The sequence below is a fragment of the Branchiostoma lanceolatum genome, chromosome 1 (assembly GCF_035083965.1).
Source record: "Branchiostoma lanceolatum isolate klBraLanc5 chromosome 1, klBraLanc5.hap2, whole genome shotgun sequence".
NCBI lineage: Eukaryota > Metazoa > Chordata > Leptocardii > Amphioxiformes > Branchiostomatidae > Branchiostoma > Branchiostoma lanceolatum.
The window spans coordinates 16337306-16362601 of record NC_089722.1 but is presented as its reverse complement, the minus strand read 5'-3'; the positions used below and the strand labels follow the sequence as shown (position 1 = coordinate 16362601).

Below are 25296 nucleotides of genomic sequence, written 5' to 3'. Positions count from 1 at the left end.
TCAATGGAAGACCGCCGACGCACCTGATTGGCCAGGAACACGACATTCGGGAAACTACACCAATGCGGTGCTATGATTGGCTGGAGACGTTGATAGTATTGCAAACGGATGTCCAGTGAGTCAGAAAATGGAGCAATGACCCCGACTGTCTGACACGTCCGTCCTCTTGGGTAATGCATACCTGTCCGACCACTTGTAGCTCTCGCCAGACACCAAAAACATGCCCAGCGCCCCACACGGTAATTACCCGGGCTGCCTGAATGGATCAACCGTTAAGCTTCTACGCCGGTCGGCTCTTTGTTGTCCGAAATACGTTGTTTATTCAACAAAATGGAAAGTGCTGGGGGACAGGTATTCAGCACTGTGACGTGCATATCAAAGATGCAAATAAGGCCCAGGTATGCTTAAAGGGGGGGGGCGAGGCCTGAAGGGCTTTTATGTGTTTTTAGAGCAAATCGGATAAAGATTTAGTAAAGTCTTGTCCGAGCATTGAAGCGATTAATCACGACAACAGTGCCTAGAAAGGTACCATTCTTCAATGGGATAACCCAACGAGATATGGGATATCGTGACCATGCTTATGAATAAGATGTATAGATATGTAATTATGACTGTTGTCCAAATTGTTGAATAAGTTTGATATTCTGCTGTCACCTTGAAATGTCAGATGTAGGGTGGGCACCAAAACCTGTAGGTCAGATCAACCTTGCGGTTTACATAGGATCTGCAGCGCACAGAAAAATTCAAGTCAGATAAGCTTTGTACAAACCCATCACTTTTATTACAATGACCATATCTATGTTACAATGCATACCGCACTACTATATCATAGGGTCTTTATCTGAATTATGAAAACAATTAATAATTAGATATATACGTATATCTATCTACACAAAATCCCCTCTGACTATACTGTATCAAAACGAATATCTACAGTAATATAGCACTAGCCTTACTAGTCTGCGTGGCTTAAGAAAATTCATCATTCTGCATAAAAGTAAACAACTTGAAATTAGTGTTTCCTTTATATATATAACTATGCATTAAAAATGTAATCAACAAATAAAACAACTCTAATGTGTTACAACAATCATCTACCAAATTCTAGAGATTTTTGTTATATCTATGTTCTTCTACTTCACCTGAGAATGATTTCATTAGTATTGTGATTCGTTATGTTTAAAAGGAGGATATAATATTAGACTTTTCAGGCTTATTGTCTCCTCATGCACTTTATTTTTTGTTAATTCTACACTTTATTACTTCACTTCACTATCTATAAAGTTCTGTGCGAATATTTATCTTTTGAAAATCAAACTACAGGTTAAAATCGGACTGCTTTCTAACATAAGGTGGTCTGACCAAAAGAAGACCCTTACCTCTTCCCTCATGACCTCAATGAAAAGCGGCCTGCAGGCCGATTTGAGATTCTCATTAATAACTCATTTAATAAACAAAGGTTCACAAACAAACAAACAAACAAACAAACAAACAAAAGAATCATTATTAACAAGACTAAACTTTTCGTCCAACACTGTAAGAGAAATTGGGACTTACTCCAAATTTTCGGTTGACTCCATCAACCCTGTTCACGGAATGAACCCGGCTACTGCAACGTGACGTCAGCGACACGTGATCGCAGTAGCGGGTCATACGTGCCAGATAACTTGTGTCTCCCCCCGTCTCTATTCAAAGTAGGTCTGTGCGTAAGTCCCAATTTCTCTTGCAGTGTTGGACGAAAAGTTCAGTCTTGTTAATAATGAATTCTACCAAAACAGATTAACATTCATGCTAAAACAAACGAATCCTTGTCATCAGACGTACTTGTGCGGATACATCTTTTCAAAGTCGACGTCGTAAGCGATGTTGGTCCGAGCGTAGGTTGCCTTGCTCAGTGCACTGATAAAGATATCACACCTGACCTCCCCGAACTCGGTATTCCCTACACAGGTGTAACAACCTTCGTTCACCTTGGTCACCTGCAACAACACAACATTTCGTTGGTCAAAATTTCTGGTGATAGACATCGCTGACTCTGTGCTATGCTTAAGCCAAACCGATAACTTAGAGAACTTAACTGATACAACATAACCATAAGGAATCTCGCAAGGTCTTTTCCAACTATGGATACAGCCTCTACTAGGCTCTAAACGTGGTTGAGAAGAGTAGAAATCGTCCAAATAGACTGGCCAAGCAACTCCTCTGGTATATTATAATATTATCTGTCTATTTGGCCGATGTCTACTCTTCCCAGTCACGCCTAGAGCCTGGTAGAGACACAGATGCATGTACAATGATTACAGGTTTGCGATAGCAAAACCTGTTCTGTTTTTGCTTGCAAGAATGGGGGCCGCCATGTTGGATGTGACCATTTTATTGGGAGGGGTGTTTTTTTTGGTCGCTAATGTTGGGTGTGACCATTTTTACGGAGGGGTGTTTTTCTTGCTAGTTTTTTTAAGTTTTAATTAAGATAGCTGTTTTCATTTATCCTTATCGATTCACTCAATAAGGGCCGTCGCAAACGTACAATTGGTGCCTGAATGTGTACATTATCTGTACATACATTATTGTATACTGGACACAGTCTTGCAGCTGAAATTATGCAGATGTTGTACTTACCGATGCGATGAAAATGGAGTGCATCTCGTCCCCCTCGCTGGTCTGTTGGTAGTCAGGGGAGTTCTTTAGGGGAATATCCTCATAGAACCAGCGAACGTTCGTGGCTGTAAAGAAATAGATCTAATTAGCAACATCTTCACAATAATGTATAACCTCCATTACCATTAATCTGTCAGGTTACATAAATCCGCCACTTTGAAAAACAGTGGGTTGAGAGATCTCTAGTGCAACACACCCCCATTTATGCACAGTTTTGATATCTGTGTAAGGTTGGATATCAGTTTTGACATATCTTATCGATCAGGGTCGCGGAATTATGTAACCTGGTGGAATGATGTTAGTTGATATTAAATCTCAGTGATCCATCATGCGTGGAATAAATGTTAATTTCCCATTGAACTTTTTGTTGTTTGTTGGTGGTTTGTATTCAAACAAAGGCGTCGGATTTGAAATGAGAATTATATTAGAAATTGAAGCAAAACTATGACAGTCTAATGCATCACCGGAAGCACAAGAATCCCGCCAATGTACAATTCTACCATCTAAAATGTTAAAACCACTCTTTTCTCTATTCTCCAAGCAGAGGTTTCGGTCGAGTGGTCTAGGAGTTTTTTAACGTTTCTCTCCATCCACGTTAAAAATCCCAAACACTCCTCCTAGTCCACTCGACCGAAACCTCTGATTGGAGAATATCCTTTCTCTACAAGCCTCACTTCTTTATGTCTAGCTTTAAAAGCTTGGAAAGGTTCCTTACCGTATCCATTAATTTCAATGATGACAGGCTGTCCATCGTCGACCTCGATGGTGCTGCCTGAGAGTTCCTCGAACCCGTGCCGCGGGGACATCACCGGCGGCGCGGCAAGCACTGGAGCCGCCATGTTCACATCAGCTGCCGCTACCATGGCCAGCTCTTCCTTAGGATTGTTGATTTCTGTGAAGTTATGTTGAAAAAGAGAACAGTTATCGTGTTGAACTCATCGTAGTATCATTCCACGAAAAATATAGGATCCCACCAAAGGAGGGTAATGTTATTTGAAGACCTTAGATCTAAAAGATCTTTAAAGATACTGTTGGTATTATAACTTGTTGTTCAAACTTATACTACATGCAAGTAACTATAAGTAATGGTGACTGATATACTTTAAACACACAAAGAATAGACCCAAACACATCACAGTAGATACCAACTACATGTACATAGAGCGACACATTATGTGATCAATTGAATATTATATAACACCCCGACAAATAGAACTCTTTGAAACTCAGATTCGAATCAGCCATGACCCGACAAATTGCTTCCTTGTTTGCTTTAACGACTTAATCTGGGGAAATAAAGTCGCCAGTGAGATGCTGGAAGGTGTCAGTTTTAAAAGATGTTTTCAGATTTAACGTTTAAAGAAACGTAGTAGAAACTATTTTTTTTCTAAACGTTAAATCGCGGTCAGCCGCTTTCATTTCCAAAGTACCAAAATTGTCAATCTGAAAATACATTTTAAAAGCTTACACCTTCCAGCATCTCACTGGCGAGTTTGTTTTCCCAGATTAAGTCGTTAAAGTAAACTAGGAAGCGATTTGTCGGGTCATGGCTGATTCGAATCTGAGTTTTCAAAGAGGTCGATTGGTCGGGGTGTATAAGTGACTCGAAATTAAGACATGGCTCCTACCGAGAAGTGTCTGTTGGAACTCGTGGAAGGCTGGGTCAGGTCGGTCCTGGAGGAGGTCGAGAACCTGGCTGTGCATGTCTGCCCTGGTGTCCAACTTCTTGATTTCCTTTGCTTCAGATGGATTCAAGTACTGCAGCCGAGCAAATATACAATAAGATTTTAAGGTTAAATGTGACTTGTGAATTGTAACAAAAAAATAAACAAGCATTTTCCCCAACAAAAATATTTTCTTACCTGCTCATAGTTTTGGATTCTCTGTATTGTACAAAAAAAATTATTTCTCTGGCCATCACAAGATAAAGCGCTTTTTACAAACCTCCAGAAGCCCACGATGCTCCGTGAATAGTTTCATCAGGTTGGTAAGTCACTGAATAAAGAAGACTCTTTTTACACAACCAAGAGATTTATTCCACCGACGTTTCGTTGACCATCTGTCACCTTCTTCAAGGCAATTCTGACTGGTTCACATAGCAATGCAGCACAGGTGTTGCTGCTTATACATATTAATGATTTGGGACCGCATAGTGATCTCATCCTCTGTGATTGTACATATGTAAATACTTTGTATTTGGGATTGCATCTCATTAATATGTATAATCAGCAACACATGCGCTGCATTGCTATGTGAACCAATCAGAATTGCCTTGAAGAAGGTGAAAGATGGTCCCCGAAACGTCGGCGGACTAAATCTCTTGGTTGTGTAAAAAGAGTCTTTATATTCAGCCCATGACATGATGCTGTTTTGAACACCCAGGCCACATCCGTTCAAAGACCATTACTGTAACATTACATACCTTGGTGTTAACCAGGTGGTCCACGATGGGGATAGGGTCGGTGTTGGGAGACATGGCGATCTCATAGTTCTCCAACATCTGCTTGTGTTCTGGGGTCATTTCGGGTTCTGTTGATGAATGATAGTAAAATCAGAATATAAGAAAAAAGTAGTCACATATCAGGGATCGTGAATAGTATCGATCTACCTATGAGTATGATGATATGTTTTTGGATGGTGTTGATGATACCCATGCGTAAGGGATTACAATGTGTTCGTATACGTTTGCCAACCGATATTGTGCTAGAGATCCATGTGTTTTTATGTTTCTTGATACAGATATCTAAATTGTTGTATGTATGATTTACATATGTTTTTATGTTTGTTCAGCTGTTTTCTACGGGTGACATACCCAAAATAAAGAAGTTCATTCATTATCTCCATCTTCCTTCATTCTCCATGAAAAATATAGATTTTTTCATGGAGATATTGCTTTGAGCGTGTTTGTGTGTGTGTGTTTGCGTGTGTGTTTGTGTGTGTGTCCGGATGCTTGTAGTCAGCATAACTCAAGAACGTTTGGATGGATTGTAAAGATATTTGGTATGTGGGTAGGTGTTGGGAGAACAAAGGTCAAGATCGATTTTGGGCCCCCTGGTATGTGACAATGCAACTGCATTGGCGTTTTGTGTCAAAATCTTCCAAGGAGAACAACTGACCAAAGGAACACAGATTTTCGCGTTATTTGATATACAGGTAGCTTGTTCATAAAAGAAACATAAGAACTGAATGTCTCATCGTACGTGCGTCCTCCAGTAGATCGGACAGCCATGGATGTTCAGGTCTGACGGCGTTGCTGAAGTGGGAAAAGGTGGCGTCTGGTCGGTTCACAAGGATGCCCAGAAGATGGTTAGTTGAAAACTTCGGGTTCCTGATTCTCTTGACATCTCCCGCCATGTGCTCTGGTAGAGCCTGAACAGTTGGGAAAACGGATGATGTTGACCATACATAAAATGTAAAGGTAGTCCCATAGCCTTTTTGAGACCGTGGGGCAGTGGGTTGTTATCCACTGTGTTTGAGCCACCGTCACAACTAAGAAATTCAGCTCAACCGACGTGTTGGCCAGCTTCAAATGTGCATTTTCGGCCGAAGTGCGGCGACGTCCTGTCGATTACGCGGGCTTCGGGCGATTTTTAGAAATAACAGTTGATCCAAATATTGGCTTTTTACCAGGTTAGTCGATACTGACTTCGTCCATGTTCAAGAGATGGTACATACCATCTCATGGGGGATTTTTAGTTTTTAGTGTTCGACGAACGTCTCCCGAGATTTTCATAGGAAAATACGGGCGACGCTCGGGCGATTTTGAAATTCGGCGAGCTTCGGGCGATCTACAAAGTCGGCCGACGCTCGCATGAATTGTGACGCCGGCTTGAGGGCACGATATTGGAAGGCGGAGTCCAACCCTCTCCTTCTACCGCCCCAACCAAAGTCAGGTACCAATTTTTACACTTGAGTGGAGTAAGGAAAGTCGTGCTAAGTGCCTAGTGACATGTCAGGGGATTCGAACCCGGGACCTCCAAATCCCTTATAACTTGATACAAATTTGAGTAGACAGACAGACTGCTGAAATCTATGATAAGGAATTTTCAAATTACAAAAAGAAACAGGTAAAAATCTACATCTTACCTCCTTTGCCACCAGACGGTCCGTGACTTTGTGCGGGTTTACGTATTTGGTGATGGTACTATGGTAATATTGCAGCTTGTCTACATGCGGTTTGGTCATGACTGTAAGAGAAGACGTTTCATCGTTAGAAACACACAAAGAATTTATAGAAAACTAATAGTTTTGATCGAGAAACTATAGACCTGCCCACGTTAAAGCAAAGACGTGAACTTGCTGCTCTCAAACTATCTAAACATAATACGTCAAACCAGACCACCCACTGCATGATCTAATACCAGATGGTCGGCCAGAGGTCACTTTGAATAAGAAACTCTGGTGGAATCAGTATCCCCTCAGCTCGGACCAACAGACCGTATAACTCCTTTCTTCACTACAATAAACTATCCGTCTGTACAACAGACAATTGCAGACTGCGTCATAGTTTTGTTGTGTGATGTGATATTGTGTGTATAGATAGGACGTGTAAGATCAACGAATACGTAATTCAGGAGCACAAGTCATGTATTTGTATTGATTACATGAATTTCTGCCATGTCGATTGAAACGAATAAAGATATGAAGAAACATATGATGGAGAAGCAGTAATGACTTACTGTCGATCTCTGTCATTCGGATTTCCTCCGGCTGCAACAGGAAAGAGGAAAAATACTTGATAAAGTTAAAAGTAACACCATATTCAGTAGGATGACTTTTTCCATCGGTTTCAAGGGCAGCGCTAACCGTCCAGCATTCTCTTATATGATATTTTTCATTATCTAGACTTCGATAAAACATACAAAATGAACGCTTCATTCACAAACATTTTGTCCTCTTATCATTATCATCATGGCATTATTATAACATTTTCAGGCACAAAGGAAGTATTCTGTTATCGTTGTAACTTACTTTCTTTTTCTTACACAACAAGTTGTTCTGGTGGAGATATGCAGCCGCACAGCAAACCAGAAGCAGAATCAGGATAAGGAATACTATAAACACTATGAACACCGTGGGCAGCCACCATTCGTAACCTACATAAAACAAAACATAACAAAACAAAATAAAACAAAATAATACACATGTACACATAAAAGATCTAGACTTTGCTTTGTGTTCTTCAAATGATGTGTACTGCAGTATGTGTTCAAAAACTAAGTTGGCATCAAAATTTGTTGCTAAGTTACAGTTCTGTCGCATAGGTATTACAGGTTTGCGTAGCAAAACCTTTGTTGGATCCGTTGGCATGTGTGATGGCCGCCATCTTGAATTGTGACGTCACAGGGTCGCCATTCCATTTTATTGAGAGGGGTGTTTTTTGAGGTCGCTAGCGTTCTCTCTATTTTTAACAAATCGGCACACAACTATCACACATTCAACTCAAAATAGAAATTCAATACCAATTAATATTTATAAAAAGATCCCGTAATCGCTGAACTAACATAGCAAACATGAAGTATATGTAGCACAAATACTTAACTCTATTTTTTACCGTGTCATACTTACGTTGTATGATCGGCCTTTCTCGCTGTGTTGTACAGCTGAACCACCCATTGCTGAACGTACCCATGTACGGACCACTCCGCGCGTAGACCTGCAGGTTAGAACAACCACAAAGTCAACAAACAACACCATAACCAAAAGATAAAAAATGTCCCCTGTCACCCTGAAGTACCGTAGGAACCACCAGAAGACCCATCTTCGAACTTGACCTTCGTCTTTCCAACAAAAACTCACCTACCAAAAATCACCAACATCCGTCTATGGCATCAAGAGTCATATTACACTCCACAAATTCCGACCAAAAATATACCCTTCTGCCTACGGCGAAGGCAGTCACCAATAGCAGTGGAGACATTTACATTTTTGTATACACTTTCGTGATGTAGTTGTGGCAAGTCAGATCTTCAGAAAAAGATTTTCAAGATTTTCTTAACTGTATGTCTGTGACAATTCTTTGGTCGATTGATCGCTTCAACATGGTCCTCATTCAACCACATAACTATCATCATCATAAAACTATATGAGATAATATATGAAGATAGTTTTCATACGATATGTAGGTCATTGTAGCAGGGGAGTGGTACCTTAAAGTTGTAGAGTGTCGTTGGATTCAGGTTAAGAAGCACGAAACTCTGTTTGCCCTTGATCGGAGTAACATAGGGTGGTTGGTCGTGGACGCCAGCGTAAAGCCTCCGCCTCTTGTAGCTTAAAGGGAAAGAGAGACAATTCGAATCCTGTAGAGAATGTCGTATGTTTATAAAAATATAGCTGAACATAATCTATTGTAGTGTGTATTTGATAGTCAACAAAATTGTGCAGCGTTCAAGAACTAAAACAAGTAAACTGTGACAACATACAACAGTATTATAGGGTTTTGACGATAATTGTGCTTACTTAATAATGTCCTAACATATCATTGCTAAGTCTCGTGCGTATGTACACATTGCTTAACTCCTCCTTAACAATCTACGATTCAAAAGACAATGGAGGTTCTTACCTTTCATCGTATAACAGTATCTTTTCTCGAGTTTCGTTCTTTTTCCTGTCGTCTTTCCCTGTGAAGTACAGCACGCCGTAGTAGCTGACCATGCCGACCGGGTAGTTTTTCGGCATCTCGAACTCCAGGAGTGCCGACACGTTGGTCGTGGCCGTACACTTTGGCTTCAACATCGCCGGAGGTTCTTTATATTAGGGTAGGAAGATTAAAAAAATACGTCACCCATTTGAACATCTGTTTCATTTTGTCCTGTTAGTTTCGCAGAACTTTGCTATGAATTCAAAAATCATACGTTCTATGTCAACAAAGACGATAGGGATATTTCTAACGAGGAAGTCATTCGACAATGTGGGTCTGTGGTTGGTTGCGGTTTTGCTCTAGATGAGCTTATGCAAACCCTCTGATTGGCTGAAAGCTGTTTTGGTGGTGACGTCACCAGAAGCGATTTTACAAGCTTGAAATGGCAGGGCCGGTATGGGAGGTAACGTACCGAGCATATCGGGCCTGCTCGGGAGGGTGGTTGGTATTGAAACTGACGTTAGGGGATTACAACAAGAGATAGCATACATTTTTTTTATCGATTTACCAGAGTTCGTCAATTTTGGTTAGAATACTTACTTCCGGCAGAGGCATACGCTGGCCACGTGACTTCCGGTCCGGATCCGTAGTCATTGAAGGCGTATATCTTGGCGTCAAAATTCTGGTTACGGTTCGGTCGGGGACGGTTGTACACGTAGAATCTCGGATTGGAGTTGTTAAAATGGACGGTTGTCCACGGGTCGGCCCTGGCCACACGGCCCTTGTCTCTGGGACGGACGCTCAGTACGTAAGAGATGTTGTCTGAACCCCACTTTGGGCGTGGGATAGGCTGGGGAAGAAAGATATTAGTTGCGATAAAGCATTGTGACAGTCATGTTGAAAGCAACTGAAAAGAACTCTGTTCAAGGAAACAAAGGATCAAGGACAACTATATTCTTAGTCTTCCATCATACCTGGTTATCAGTTCAAATGAATGGTGGCATTTGTATATTTTTCAAAACAATGGAAACTACAGCTTTAGATTTTTTCTTTAGATATCAAAGTGTTTAATGTTGACTACACTAACCTTCCACGTAAGTATGAGGTTTCCTACGGACCCAGGTTGGTATCCAAGGTTGGTTGGTGCAGTCAGAGGACCTATATTATGTTGTAGTACAATGGACATGGTCAATCAAGCGTTTATAATACCTAGGTCTATGTGATCAAGTACACTTTTGGACATTTCAGAATCCATGCACATTTTCCTAAATGTGGCCAAGACCTCTTATCACTCGTATGTATTAATAAGAATTATTTTTCTATTCTATAAAGGATGTCTATTTCATATCTAACCCGAGATAATGACAAATTATGATATATTCTTACGGAACGGTAGCGTGGTCTTGACGGCTGACGGCACACTAGGCCTGCTGACTCCGAACTTGTTGGCACACATGACTCTGAAACTGTACTCCGTGTCTGTGTACAGGTCTGTTATATTAGCAGAATAGCCGCCATATGAATCTGCAAGAACAAACATTTCTCATAGTTACCAAAAGCAATGTAACACTATTCACGAAAAGCATCATTAGACGTTTGTTATGATGTGACGTTGACTACATTTGTCATTACATGCTTTCGTATATACTCATTTTGATCCATTTTATATTTTGTTATATATAGTGTATGATATTAGATTAGATTAAATTCAAAGTAGCAATCACCCACTGTAAAATGATTTTATCAATTACGTGTTGGTAATGTTTTTGCACATTTCTTGTTTGACATAATCTGATTTCATTTGTTCTTCTGATGTCATCCACATGTCTTGTTGTATATACTGTGCCATCTTTGAAATAGAATTTTAGATTTGTAAGTTGTGGGGGCTACCCAGTTGTCTTTAAGATGACAGAAAGAAATAGGTAAGGACTCTTTCAAAGAAGAAAGGTATACATTTAGGTTGACGTTGTTTGACTAACCTGGTCCAGTAGCCTGCTTCGGCGTTCCTCGCCAGACTTCGATCCACACAGTCGGCTGGTACCGCCAGCGCGTGTCGGGCGCCAGGAGGTCCTTGTCCCACTCACTCTGCGCCTCCACGATGTACTGAACACACGGCGCCCCGTTGTTTTTCGATGGAACCCAACGGACAAGTGCTGACGTTTCGTCTGTTCGCACGATCGTGACTCCAACTGGTGCTGCACTTTGGGCTGTAAGTATAGCATTTGAAAGCTATCGAGCTTGCTACCAATAACCACCCTCCTAAAAGCAGGACCCCTATCCCTCGATACGTTGGCTCGCTCGCGTAGGGGCCCTGCTCTTTAGCGACGGTAGACACGGTTCTGGCGACGTTACTGACAGTTGCTCATTAATTATAGAAGTTTATTGCAAGTTCATGCCCGTGGGCTAATTGCAAACACATGGTAAAAACATAGAGAAAAACATACATGCGTCAGTAAACTGTGTCTGACTTTGTTGTAACAATAGGCTACTGGTACTAAATACAATTAATAATTAATGAGCTGTCCTTATTTGGCACAATGTGGTGGTTAATTTGTTCTGAACCTAAAGTAACGATGTGAGCCGTAACCTGATTGGTTGATAGCTTCCCAGCGTCCTTTGTGCTTTTGGTCTAGATGAGGTTTAGCAAATCCTCTGATTGGCTGAAGCTGTTTTGGTGGTGACGTCGCCAGAACCGTGTCTACCGGGGCTAAAGAGCAGGGCCCCTACGCGAGCGAGCCAACTAATCGAGCGATAGGAGTCCTGCTTTTAGGAGGGTGCCAATAACATATAAAAGCGCAACCAAGAAGACGTAATGATATGAAATGTCAACATCCAAGTGACGTTATCTATGCAAGAATATACAGTTACAGTGTAAAGGAAACAACGATATTGCTATATCGTTAGAAAGTGGATCTAAACAAATCACATGAAACAGTGTGTATATATGTTGTTAACTGGTTTGTCAACATTAGATTAACAATAGTCCACAGTTTTGTTTTTACTTTTTAAAGTTAGAACGTAGCAATTTATCATTTCATGTTTTACAGTTTGCATCTTCTAGACCACGTGTGGTTATCTGTGCCTTTAGCCCATCTGGGCAGGAATATGCAATAAAGACTATTATTATCATTATTATAATTATCAACAACAACATATTTACAACAACAACGTGTACCTTTGACCGTTACAGCACCGTTCCGACCGCTGTCTCTGTGAGCAGGTGTTTCCAATGAGCACGTGTATCTGCCGTTTTGTTGTACGACTGCATTCTTTATGATCAAGTCCCCGGCCCCTCCCTGTACAGCAAACCATATGATTAGATATCATGTAAAACATGCACATGTTCCTTTTTTTATATACAGTCAGGGAAAAAAAGGGATTTCCAATCTTTCAGCTTCTTCAAACAAGGTGTAGTCATCCGTAAATAGTTTCATCAGGTTGTTAAGTCACTGGATAAGAAAGTTCGAAGTAGAAATACCGTAAGAAAGGTGACAGATGGTCACCGAAACGTCGGCTAGGGAAAACACTTGGTTGTGTACAAAGGTCTTTGTTATCCGAGGCATAGTCATGCGTCGGTCCGTCTTTTTACCGGAATAATACAATGGAATACCTCGGGATACACCGGAATACACCCGAATACACCGGAATACACCGGAATACACCGGAATACCCATAAAGGAGGGTGAAATTCACCGGAATACATTATGCTTTGATGAGTAAACATCACAGGCTACTGTATTTTGGCATGAAATAATATATTTATGGCCCAGGGAACAAGAAATCACTACAAATGACTGGTTGCAATCATGCGTAAGACTAACACCCCCAGTCCACCTGGACGGTGACCTCGCTGCGACCTAAGATTTGACAAAACGCTCAACAAATGTCATAGTTTTGTGACTTTTCTTGCCTTTTGAGTCATCCTTTTGTATTTTGCATGATATTCCAGATCCCATTATGAAGTCAAGGGTTACATAAATCAAATTTAAGTCGCAGCTAGATCACCGTCTAGTGGACTGGGGGCCCACGACCTACCCGTCCGTATAGGTCTGACTGCGTATCGAAGTTGATGATCCTGTCGTTCACGGTCCAGACGAAGACTCTCTCCAGCGGCGGTGGAACCCTCCCGTCACACCGCAGGGTCCCGCGGGCTCCCCGGTCCACACTGATGTTACCCGGGGTACGGCTGGTGGACAGGCGGGCTTGGTCTGAAAAACGCGGGGGAGTTGTCAGGAGTGCTTCGGTAAGAAGAAATCCCAAGTCTAAGTCAGTCCTCTCTTTTTGATATCTGACAACCCTTTGAAAACCGTACTGACAATTGTAATCCTTTGTTACACCGTTTAACCAATTCAGATTCAAAATATATCTATATGCTTTAGTATATCAGGTACGTGTATTTACATGAGCTTAAAGTCAGTACTGGAAATCAAGAAAAAAATAGAATTTTGGGGAATGTTTTTTTATGGTTCATCTGATTTAGATTGTTTATTACAGTTGGTTCGGGCATATCGGACGCAATATCAGCTTGCCGTTAAATTTACTTTACTGTAAAATTTACTGTATTGAAACATTGGCTATAGTTATTAAAAAAACGTGAATAATATAAGAGGAAAAACGTGGCCACTGCGGGGTGGAACTCACCTACAACCTTCAGCATGCCTGTGTCGGAGACCTGTCCGTATTGGTTGGTGATCTTGAACGTGTACATCCCTCTGTCTGAATCCTGCACGTTATTGATGACCAGCCTGCCCAAGTCTGTCACATTGTACCTGAAATTGTCAACATATTGTACATGTATGAGGCGTATCGTTAGTAATTTTCTCCCAAAGTGACATGTACATGTATATGTAATATTATATATGTTGATGTTTTCATCACCAACAAGATATGTCCAGGACAACAACAAAAACTAGACCTGCTGCTACTGTATTACTTAGGAAAGTCGCCAGGAAGCCCATAATCGACTTCGACATTCGTCTTTCCAAGACCTACCACCATACCAAATATCATCGCAACCCATGCAGAGCTTTTTAAGGTATGCTGAACAAAAAATGCGCGGAAACATAGCTATAGACAGACACACGTACAGACAAACTCGAAACAATACCTCTGCTTATATGGTGGTAGTGACAGCATCTGTTTGAGGGGATGAGTTGCTAGTCTCAATACACTACAACACAACACAACACAACACAATACAATGTGTTTGAATGTGTTGACATCACAAATCACGCACCGCACTGCAATTTCAATATTGCGTCGTAAACACATACCATTCTATTTCTGGTTTTTGGGTGGTTTTCTTTCAAGATATTAGATATTACGATCTAGGTCACTTACTTGGACGACTTGACCACTGTGGCGCCAGTCGTCAGGTCTTTCGTGGCGATGACGTCACCCCGTTCGTTGGTCCACTCCACGTTCGGTACGGGCGAGCACTCCCACCGCACGTAGATCTCATAGTCCGTCCCGCGGGGTGCCAGCTGGGTCGCGATCTTCGCTCGGATCTTCGGATCTGATTGTTAGTGCAACTAGAGTTAAGTATTTGTGCTACATATACTTCAGGTTTGCTATGTTAGCTTCGCGATTACGGGGTCTTTTTATGAATATGAATTGGTATTGAATTTTTCTTTTAATTTGAGTTGAATGTGTGATAGTTGTGTGCCGATTTGTTAGAAATAGAGAGAATGCTAGCGACCCCCAAAACACCCCTCCCAATGAAATGGTATGGCTATTCTGCGACGTCAGGATCAAAAATCAAAATGGCGGCCACCACACATGCCAACGGCTCCAACAAAGGTTTTGCTACGCAAACCTGTAAATATGTCCATTGACTATCAGCAACACACATCATGAAAAACTTACGACAATGTAAAAGTTAAAGGTAGTCTCATTGCCTTTTTGAGGCCGTAGGTAGTCTCCAAGCAGAGGTTCAATCGGGGGGGAGGGGGGGGGGAGTAGTGGCCGGGATTTTTGGGGAAGACGTAAAAATCCCGGCCACTGGTACCCCCCCCCCCCCAATCGTAGGGCCATTGGTTTGTTCTCAACTGTGTCTAGGGCACGGTATTGGAAGGTGGAGCCAACACCCTCCTTCCACCACCTTTTACCTCCCCAACCAAAAGTCATGTTACACCTTCGTTGAGTGAGGAAAGTCGTGTAAAGTGCGTTTCCCAATGGCACAGCATCGGTGGCATGATAGGGGATTCGAACTCAGGACGCTTCTGTGCCAAACACCCAAACCGTTTACCTAACACGACGCAACTTAAGAAGGTAAAAATGGCAGCATTTTTTCACTAGCCAAGCTGTTCTTTATAGCTAGGAACACTGTGACAATGTTACTCGTATAAAATTCGCTTATGAATCAAAGTTTCGAAGAATTGCAACAGGCAGTGACGTTTTGTCCAACATAAGGTATTTCATAATACATGACAATGGTACATGTATTACTGCACCCATATCTTCATGATGAAGTCTTTTAAATCTTAAACAAACCTTATAAATCAAGCAGAGGAATGTGACATGATAGACTTACTAGATAGTTCCAGAAGAGTCGACGTGTGGGCAACGCCATAGTCGCTGATAACAATGCACTGGTATCTGAAGACAGAGGTATTATTTTGGCACAATATGCTTATATATTATGAAACATTGCAACAAAAACGAGATCTTTCATGGCAGGTGTACTCAATACAAAAGAGGACTGAAGAAAAGACTCCGTGTTTTCTCTTAAAGGCGCCCTGATAATTTCAGGGGGCAAACTTGAAAGTATTCTGGATAAGGTATTCGGTATGAAATTGATATCTACTTGTCCATATTAGCACATTTTCATAATTGGAAATAGCGCATAAACAAGCCGCAAAAGGAGTATTTTATTTATTTGTACCACCCAATAATCAGCCCAGAATCCAGCCGTAACCGTTTACCTTCCTTCGTCTGTGATCTCTAGATCGTTAATGGTTAGCGTGCTCCCAGTGACGACGTATTTGTCGTCAGGTTGTGTGACAAGAGGGTCACTGTCGGCGAACCAAGAGAAGGTTAGCGGGGGTGTTCCCCTTAGGACGACACACTCCCATGTTATACTGCCTCCAGGGACGATCGGCTGTATAACTGGCAGGGGCTTCAGTCTCGGCAAAACTATGAAAGGTAGAGAAACATCCGTGAATAGTTTCATCAGGTTGGTAAGTCACTGAATAAAAAGACTCTTTTTACACAACCAAGAGATGTATCCGGTCCCAATCGTACAGAAGTGTAACTGTTGTGTATGTGTTACACTTCTGTACGTTTTGGACCGCATAGTGATGTCATCCCCTGTGATTGTACATATGTAAATACTTTGCGTTTGGGAATACATCTCATTATTATGTATAAGCAGCGACACCTGTGCTGCATTACTATGTGAACCAGTCAGGATTGCCTTGAAGAAGGTGACAGATGGTCACCGAAACGTCGGTGGAATAAATCTCTTGGTTGTGTAAACTGAGTCTATTTATTCAGGTAGAGAAACAGTTTCTCATTTAGTGCAAAATGTGAACCAACCTTGGTGAGTCTAATCTATTTCACCGAGAACTGGTATGTTATGTGAATAAATATGACACAACAAAGCTATACCGATTTTTTTTCAAATGTTGACATACGAGGGTCGTTCAACAAGTTATCAACCTCACCCAGAAACATGGAATGGGCACATCTCAAATTTCAGGGCATGAATATGAAGTATGAACACTTTTATGAATAACAAACTCAAACCATTTGGGGACATTATTTGCAGGTGACGCTGTTTGGAAAATTGTATAAGATATAGATAGCTCCGTGTTCTCGGCATATATTTGAATGGCAGACGTACTTTTTACTACAAGTTCGATGTCCTTCTGGCTGGTTCCGTGTCTGTTGTCGACGACACATCGATACTTCCCTCCGTCCTCAGGTTCGACCTTCAGCATCAGGAGCACGTGACCAAAGCTGTCATACCGGGCCTTCCTCGGCAGGGGGATCTCCTGGTCTGACGCCGGGTCGATTCTCTTCCAAACTAGATTCGAGCTCGGGCTGGATGTGTGAAGGAAAAAGACTTTGTCATTTCCATGAAAAATTGAGATATCTTGGGCCCCCGGGTGTGCTGCAGCAGAACATTCGTTTGTTTGTCTTTTGACCTGGATATACTATGGTATCTTGGTGGCAGATAGCTATTTATATAAGAAAGACATGATGTAGGTTTCTTCCTCCTAGAAGCTTGTTCTGGGACTGCAGGGGCGCTTTTGTTAAAATCTTCCAAGGTGGATAACTGAACTAAGGGACATGATATTCGATATACAGGTAGCTTAAACAGAGATGTACACAATGAAGGTCAAATTATGCAAATTGGGACTGAATTTTCATAATCAATGAGGAATTCTATAATTCTATTCTTCAGAACTCAAGAAATTGTTTGGTTATATAAACTGATACTTACTATGAGAAGTCGAAACATTCTAAGAACGCCTCCTTGCCCTCCACCGCCTCAACGTTGGGGCTCAAGACTATTGTTGGGGCCGCATCCAAAGGGGCTGGACAGATTTGGAACATACTCATGATTACTTACAGGACTGTTTAAGATAAGACTATCCATTCAACGTAAACAAAGTAAAAGTGCGCAAGTTTGCTTCCAGAAATTTGTCAAGTAGAATGACCACTTATCAAGACAGTCGTTCTATCAAAATCATTGAAAATGGACATCTTAATGTTGTAGTTCTATTTCCGGTTTATTTATGGACTATTTCCTTTAGGTGTTCTTTAGATAATAAATAAATAGTCTTTATTGCATATTCCTGCCCAGAAGGGCTAAATTCACAGATGACCAAACGTGGTCTATTAGAAGCACAATGCAAAACATGAATTGATTAAATGCTACATTCTAACATTGAAAACTAAATACTAAAAACAACTGATACGATTAGACATATGAAAAGAATGTTGATCAGCATTCTAAGTATCATGAAGCGGATAACTTACGTCCAGCCCTGACTTTGACACTGGTGGGTGGGCTTGACCGGTCAGCTATACTGCCGGTGTTCGGCACCTGAATCATGCTGTTCTGCACCAGGCAGTAGTAGTCACCAGCATCTGCCGCGATAGCGTTCTGTAGTCCGGACACACAGAAGACATCCGAAAATAGTTTCATCAGGTTGGTAGATCATAGGATATTTTGAGTTTCTTTTTACACAACCAGGAATCTCACCTGCTGACGTTTCGGTGTCTGTCAGACACCTTCTTCAGAGCTTCTGACTGGAGAACTGACTGGAGTAAGATGGCGGTATGGACCAGGAAGTCAACACCAGTGATGAACCGGGACGAGGGGGGATACAAGCTCAGCCACGTTTGGGATTGTGTTCTCGCCGCAAAAGCGCCACCTACATCGTCTACTTATAGCGGCGAGAAGCAGTACTCCAGTCAGAAGCTCCGAAGAAGGTGTCTGACAGACACCGAAACGTCAGCAGGTGAGATTCCTGGTTGTGTTAAAAGAAACTCCAAATATCACATAGAAGACACAATTTAGCATCAATCAATCGGTCCTGAACATCTTGTTTGTAGCAAGCAGCATGTGTAGACCCAATGTTTCCTATTTATATAAACCCTTTAGAATGATAAAAAGATTTGATAAAATCCCCTAGCAAGCAGGAGTTATCATTGATATGATAATTCCTTTTATAATTGATGGTTTGGCTTATATTTGCTGACGAAGATTACTTGGTTGGTTCACTTTGGCTACATGACATGCCCTTCGTTTTTGAAGGGATTGTATGTACTATGTAATGATAAACGATGTAAATGTTCGTTGTGGTAGGAAGTTCCAAGTTATGAGTTCTGACAATCATTTGCTTTCTTCACACAGTACAAATCTATTACTAATTACTGCCCTGGTTTTTGACATCGTTACCCTTCACAAAAGCTTTGTCGAAAGAATGTCAGGTTGTGTTCAATTCTACATCGTAAACTACCATAACGCTTTCAAAATAAATATCAGTTACCTTGATGAAGAGATCCCCCGTGTTGTAGGAGATGAAGATTCGCTCGTCTGGAGGCACTCTCTGCGCAGGCGTGTCTTTGTACCAGGTGTACGTCAGTCCTGCGGGCAACGATTAAGAATAAGCTGGTTTGAACTGCACATGCGCAATATGTCAAAGTTGAAGGCCCCTGAGACATAAACAAAACACGTCTCGGCATGTTATCAAGCATGATCCAGACATGCAAGGCTTATAAATTCGGGCCCCTCACCTTTGACCTCGCGCATGCGCAGTTCAAAACATGAACCGGCTTATTGCACAAATCGTAGCAACAACACAGACGATTCCAAAATACAAATAAAAGTAGTTACGGTGTAACAAAGACATTGTGCATCACCACGCCCAACCAGGCAAACGATATGCCAAGTTACAAACCGATGCGACAACAGGATCGTGAGTTCTAGCTGCGAACGCGCAAACAAAAGCATTTCCAATACTCCCAGAAAAAGGTTATCCTCCTTCCCGGAGTAATAAAAAAGACTTCTGGTGGAATTAGGATGAGTTTTACGATTTACCTGGGTAGTTGTCTGGTGGATTGCAGGCGATGGAAAACCCTTGCCCCTCGTCCACGTTCTTTGGGTCACGCGCTGTCTTATCAAAGGGCTTGATGACTAAAATGTAACAGATGCACTGATTTAGTACTAGTGTTTGCTAGCACTGCACGGATACAGATAACGTACTGGTACGGTACTCTTATGTAGCCCAAACACTCGTAATTTCTTCAACCCTACGGTCGATAAGGGCCTCTGTATGCTAATGTACTAAAATTGTATGGTCCCAAAATTCTAAGAATGTCTCATTTTTTACTAATAAGCTATGTGGGACACACCTCTAAAGGCATAGTTTTGTACCGTTCGTGTGGTATTAGCGAGACATTGTCGCACAAACAACTGTTCGACAAATATGCAAATCTTGGATGCGTACACGCCTTTAGTATTACTGAGACTTCGAAGCTACAACACTCACATGCGAACGTCAGTATGCCTCCAGGCGACAACTCTGCGCCTGCGCTGTTGTAGGCCACACATTGATACGACGAATCGTCGCGGCCCAATGTGGCGCCGTAGATGTACAAATCACCGCCTGTCTGGAAGTACGAAGTAAAGTTGTGAAAAGTTAGACCATATGTAGATATATATAAATATTCATACACGTATTTACCACAAGGTACATGTACGGCATATCATTAGCATGGAATCCAAACCTATTATAGCTCCCGAGTCTCCTGTTCGCAAATAGGAGACTCGGGAGCTGTAATAGGTTTGGATTCCAGGCTAGCACATTAAAGAATACAATTGTCATACTCTATTACATTGTTTTGCAGGTCTTTACCCCATCTATCATTTTGCAACTATAACTACTGATGTCTGCAAGAGGGACTTGAAGGCTCTAGATATTGATACGGAGCACTGGGCGACCTTGCAATAGACCGTTCCAGATGGAGATGCACATTGTCCAGACAGCTCAAATCAGAAGAAGCCAGACTGATGCACAGCGCAGAAGAAAAGCGGATCCGCAGAAAAGAGCTTTGCAACAGAACTGAGTCGGCTTACAGATGTGATTTTTGTATAGGGCTGTTTAGCCATAGTCGATGCTGTAGTGCTGTTGTGAATTAGGATTTTACCATGGTCAATACTGACCGACGGAGGCCATATATATAGAACTACTGATGCTCACCAGAACGTATCTTTCTGGATCGGTGTCGACGTCCAGCTCAATTCCGTCCTTAAGCCAGAAATACTGCGGGTCGGGGATGCCTTTCGCCCGACAGCTGAACTTCGTGTAGTTCAGGCCAAGTTCAGGGTTGAAGATGGTGTTTTGGGGTACCACTTGGAAGTCCGGTTCAATTGCCATGTAGTCTTTGACTATTTCTTGGCCTACGGGGCGAGATTTGTATGAAATGTTGGTGAAACCCTGTAAAAACCAGTTCTTGAAGTAGAGTATGAAAGTTTATAAATATGTGTCTATCGGTGAAAATCTATGTGGAGATTCCCATTAGATGTTGCCTCACTTGTATCCGTAGATGTAATGTGCAGCTTTCTTATATCTACATTTCAATATCAGGGGAGCAACTGAGAAATACACTAGGTTATCTATTCATTATAAGTATACCAGGGGAATGCACATTTTCTCAGGAATGCTGTTATCAAAACTGATAACGATTAGATTAACTCTATATAGTACAGTGTGAATAGACAATATATGTGCCATTTTTAAAAAGGGAGATAGAGCTGTCCCCGGCAACTACCGACCTGTATCACTGACCTGTATATCCTGCAAACTACTTGAACACATTATCCATAGTCATGTCATGAAACACTTAGAAAGTTTCAACATATTGACTGACTACCAACATGGATTCAGAGCAAAGCGATCCACAGAAACACAGCTTATATTGACAGCTCACGACATAGCTGGCGCACTGAACAGTAAAAAACAGGTAGATCTAGCAATTCTTGATTTTACTAAAGCTTTCGATAAAGTCCCACATAGCAGACTCATCACTAAACTAGAGCACTACGGAATTCAAGGCACCACACTAAATTGGTTGAAGGCTTTCTTGACCAATAGGGAACAGACGGTAGTGGTAGAAGGCAAGGCCTCAGCTCCAGTTAGAGTTGCGTCAGGCGTACCACAGGGAACTGTTCTGGGACCGTTACTCTTCCTCCTGTACATAAATGACTTACCAGACCAGCTTGATTCAAATGTTAGGTTATTTGCCGATGACTGCCTGTTATATATAGAGTTGTCCACACAGAGTGATTCACAGCTTTTGCAAGAAGATTTGAACACACTCGAAGAATGGCAAAGCAGATGGCTAATGCAGTTTAATCCGGAAAAATGTTACATCATGCATATAACAAACAAACGAAACCCAATTGTAACCACCTACCAGTTCTGTGGACAGGCTCTAGCAACAGCAAAGAGCCACCCGTACCTAGGCGTTACATTAACATCGGGGCTAAAGTGGAACACCAATATCAACAAAGTAACAACTAAGGCTAAACAGACATTGGGAGTGATCAAACGTAATTTGTGGGCATGCCCAGCAAAGGTAAAATCACTTGCATACACGTCTCTAGTAAGACCAAACCTTGAATATGCTGCAACAGTTTGGGATCCATACACAAAGAAGGATATAGATAAACTCGAGAGGGTGCAGAACCAAGCTGCCAGATTCTGCACGAACAACTATGAAAGGGGCGCCAGTGTAACAAAAATGAAAGCAGACCTGCAATGGATGTCACTTGAGGACAGGAGAACAATGTCCAGACTTTGCATGATGTACAAGATGACTAATAAACTTGTGGACGTACCGACTGATAAGTATCTAATGCCAGCTCAGAAGAGGACCAGAAATAGTCATGCTTTTAAGTACCAGAGTTATCAGCCAAGGATTGACGTGTTCAAAAATTCGTATTTCCCGAGAACCATAGTAGAATGGAACTCGTTGTCATCAAGTACTGTAGGAGCTTCATCACTAAGTAGCTTTAAAGAACGGTTGCAGTCAGATATGCAAAGACTAGGTGTAACAGACCGTTCGGTGTAATATGACCAGCTGCTGCCGCGCCGCGTGCCTGTGAAGCTGGTGTGTTACGCCTGATGGCGGTTATACCGGCTATATAGATACAGATACAGATACAGATACAGATACAGACATAATTGATCCAATCACTTACCCACTGTGACATGTGCTGTGTAGACAATTAGGAAAACTTTGAGCACAACCGGCGCCATCTTTTTTCCAGATTGGGAAGCTCTATCGGGGCCTCTAAGGATTACCTACAAGATCAGACGTATACAAGAGAGACGAAAAGTACAAGTTTTTGTTAAGAATGATGATTAGGACTAGAGTTAGTTGTGTTGATGAAACGTTGCGTGTTTTAATTCACACCTATATCTATCTATGCCTCAGGGTATGTGTAACAGCTTGTGTGGTGTGACACCACAGTTTGAAAGAAGTATCCTGTGGTAAATCTGAATAAAGGAGCATATTTGACAAACATCATCTTTATAATAAAAACTCTCGAGTTAGAACGAATTCGTAAGGATACGGGTTATCAAAATAAACGTTTAGAAAACTACGTTAATATATTCCTTCTTTGGCCATTCATAACTACTAACGTTACCAAAACCAAGAAAATTGAAAGTAATTTGTCATAAGTATAGTTTTATTCTATACAGTTGCAAATTGATGAGAGTACGTTTAAAGTACCTAGAACAATGCAAAATGCAAATAACATTTCTGTTCCTAGTTGGTTATAGACAACAGCCTACAACGCAATGCGAAAAGCAAAATACATTTCTGGTCTTAAGTGGTTATAGACAACAATCTATCACACAATGCGAAAAGCAAAGCACATTTCTGTTCTAAAGTGGTTCTAGACAACAGCCTATCACACAATGCGAAAGGCAAAGCACATTTCTGTTCTAAAGTCGTTATAGACAACAGCCTATCACAGCAAAGCCTGGAGGCAATCCAACTGAAAGAGGGGGGATGAATGGACCCTGGTACCCCCGTGTGAACACAAACCGGTTTTCTGTGATGATGAAAAGGTACAGAACACCTGCACCCAACCCTAGTGATAAATTATCTTCTTGTTCATGCGTTTCATTTTAGACATTTGAGGTTTTTACTAAGCTTGTCCAAAGTATGTAAAACATATGTAGAAATTTGCAATTTAGTTTAGGTTACACGTTCTGAAGCAAACCTAAATCCAGTTCAGATCCTTTAGTAGACGTGTTTGGACCAAATTTTGTACAGATATAGACTATTAGTTCACAGTATAGCTCAATTTGGGTCATTGACCTCAAATCATTTTGCCTTTCATTTTCTATTTTGTCATTAAATCGTTCATTGATAACTTTTGCTCTATGAAAAATGACAAAATGGTGTTTACAATGTTTTAAAGTGTTGTTGTGTGATAATTGTTGCTTATCACCACTCTTAATGTAGTTCTCACCTTAAGCGTTTGCACCTGTGGCGTTAAGGCTTCCAATCAAGTCCCAAGGGACGGAAATGTTACCAGCTTTAGCTGCCTGAATTAACTTTTCAAACAGTACCTCGCTGTCTTTCTCAACTTTAGATCACGCAAAAAAGTAGAAATTCGTACATACATTGAAAGTAGTGACCAATCAATGAAATGTATCGTACAACAAGTGCCAAATAAATCACAACACATGTTGAGACGTCTAAATACTACGAACACACATGAATGTTCTACGCACTTAGAAACGGCTATTTCTAATGCATGGATTTAGCTTGTAATCAAAGGATACGGCCGAATGAACGAATGGAATGGATTCATGTACTATTAGCAACGCTTATCGCCCCTTTAAACTGTAAAATGTAGAGCTATACGGCTTGTAAGATAGATCTCCAACCCGTAAAATCGTGAGAGACAACTTTAAGGTCAGCGATCATAACCTACATACAAAAAATTACATATTAACATTATGTTATCTCAGTTTATCCTTTCAACAAGTATCATCATAGATGTTCTGTAAGTCTATCTTCCACGGAGATTAAAAGCTTAGCACACTTTCGTTGGTTCTCTCAAAATAAATCATGAATGAATTTGACAGGTTTTTAACGTCCGTCCATCATTCGAAATGTAAATTGCCATATATGGCACACAAGCATAGATTTCAGTACACTTACAACAGTTTGCATATTTGTAACGTTAACAAGATTAACATAAGGCGACCAAAGGAAACCGAACACCATAGTAGGCAGTTTTTCTAATTACTGTCCTCACAGCATCTCACCATCTGCAAAGAGCGAACAAAGTTCGTACAAGGCAGGTCAATGTTTAAAGTTCGAGTAAGAGTTAAAGAGTAAGCACCCTATACATTACAGTGCGCACCTGCATTTAGAACATGACCCTTGGGCTAGGGGTTAAGACGGTAAATAGAAACAGCAACATACCTTTCATGTTAAAGGTTCCCAGGTGAAAGATCGGTTGACCATAATTACGCTGCCTGAATAGTTTGAACCGGTTCAACCACCACGGAAACAAA

The 25296-nt window shown here is 41.3% G+C and overlaps 1 protein-coding gene across 2 annotated transcripts; it reads right to left on the bottom strand.

Moving 5' to 3' along the window:
• Positions 1-758: 758 nt before the first annotated feature.
• Positions 759-25296, bottom strand: LOC136437875 (contactin-2-like). 2 transcript variants are annotated; one of them, XM_066432450.1, is made up of 31 exons: positions 25205-25296; positions 22956-23058; positions 20953-21152; positions 20242-20362; positions 19791-19886; positions 19240-19337; positions 18224-18350; positions 17685-17778; positions 17082-17281; positions 16162-16372; positions 15771-15835; positions 14579-14753; positions 13880-14007; positions 13274-13446; positions 12414-12534; positions 11218-11445; positions 10625-10762; positions 10326-10396; positions 9839-10088; positions 9221-9404; positions 8808-8928; positions 8227-8314; positions 7630-7754; positions 7338-7392; positions 6745-6845; positions 5859-6027; positions 5081-5187; positions 4287-4416; positions 3374-3550; positions 2620-2723; positions 759-1979 (listed from the first exon to the last, which is right to left on the bottom strand). In XM_066432450.1, exons 2-31 carry the CDS (start codon positions 23011-23013, stop codon positions 1815-1817), a joined length of 4080 nt encoding a protein of 1359 aa, XP_066288547.1. In that variant the 5' UTR covers positions 23014-23058; positions 25205-25296; the 3' UTR covers positions 759-1814. The 2 variants fall into 2 exon arrangements, with proteins under 2 accessions (XP_066288547.1, XP_066288552.1); XM_066432455.1 differs by having other exon boundaries at positions 7338-7368.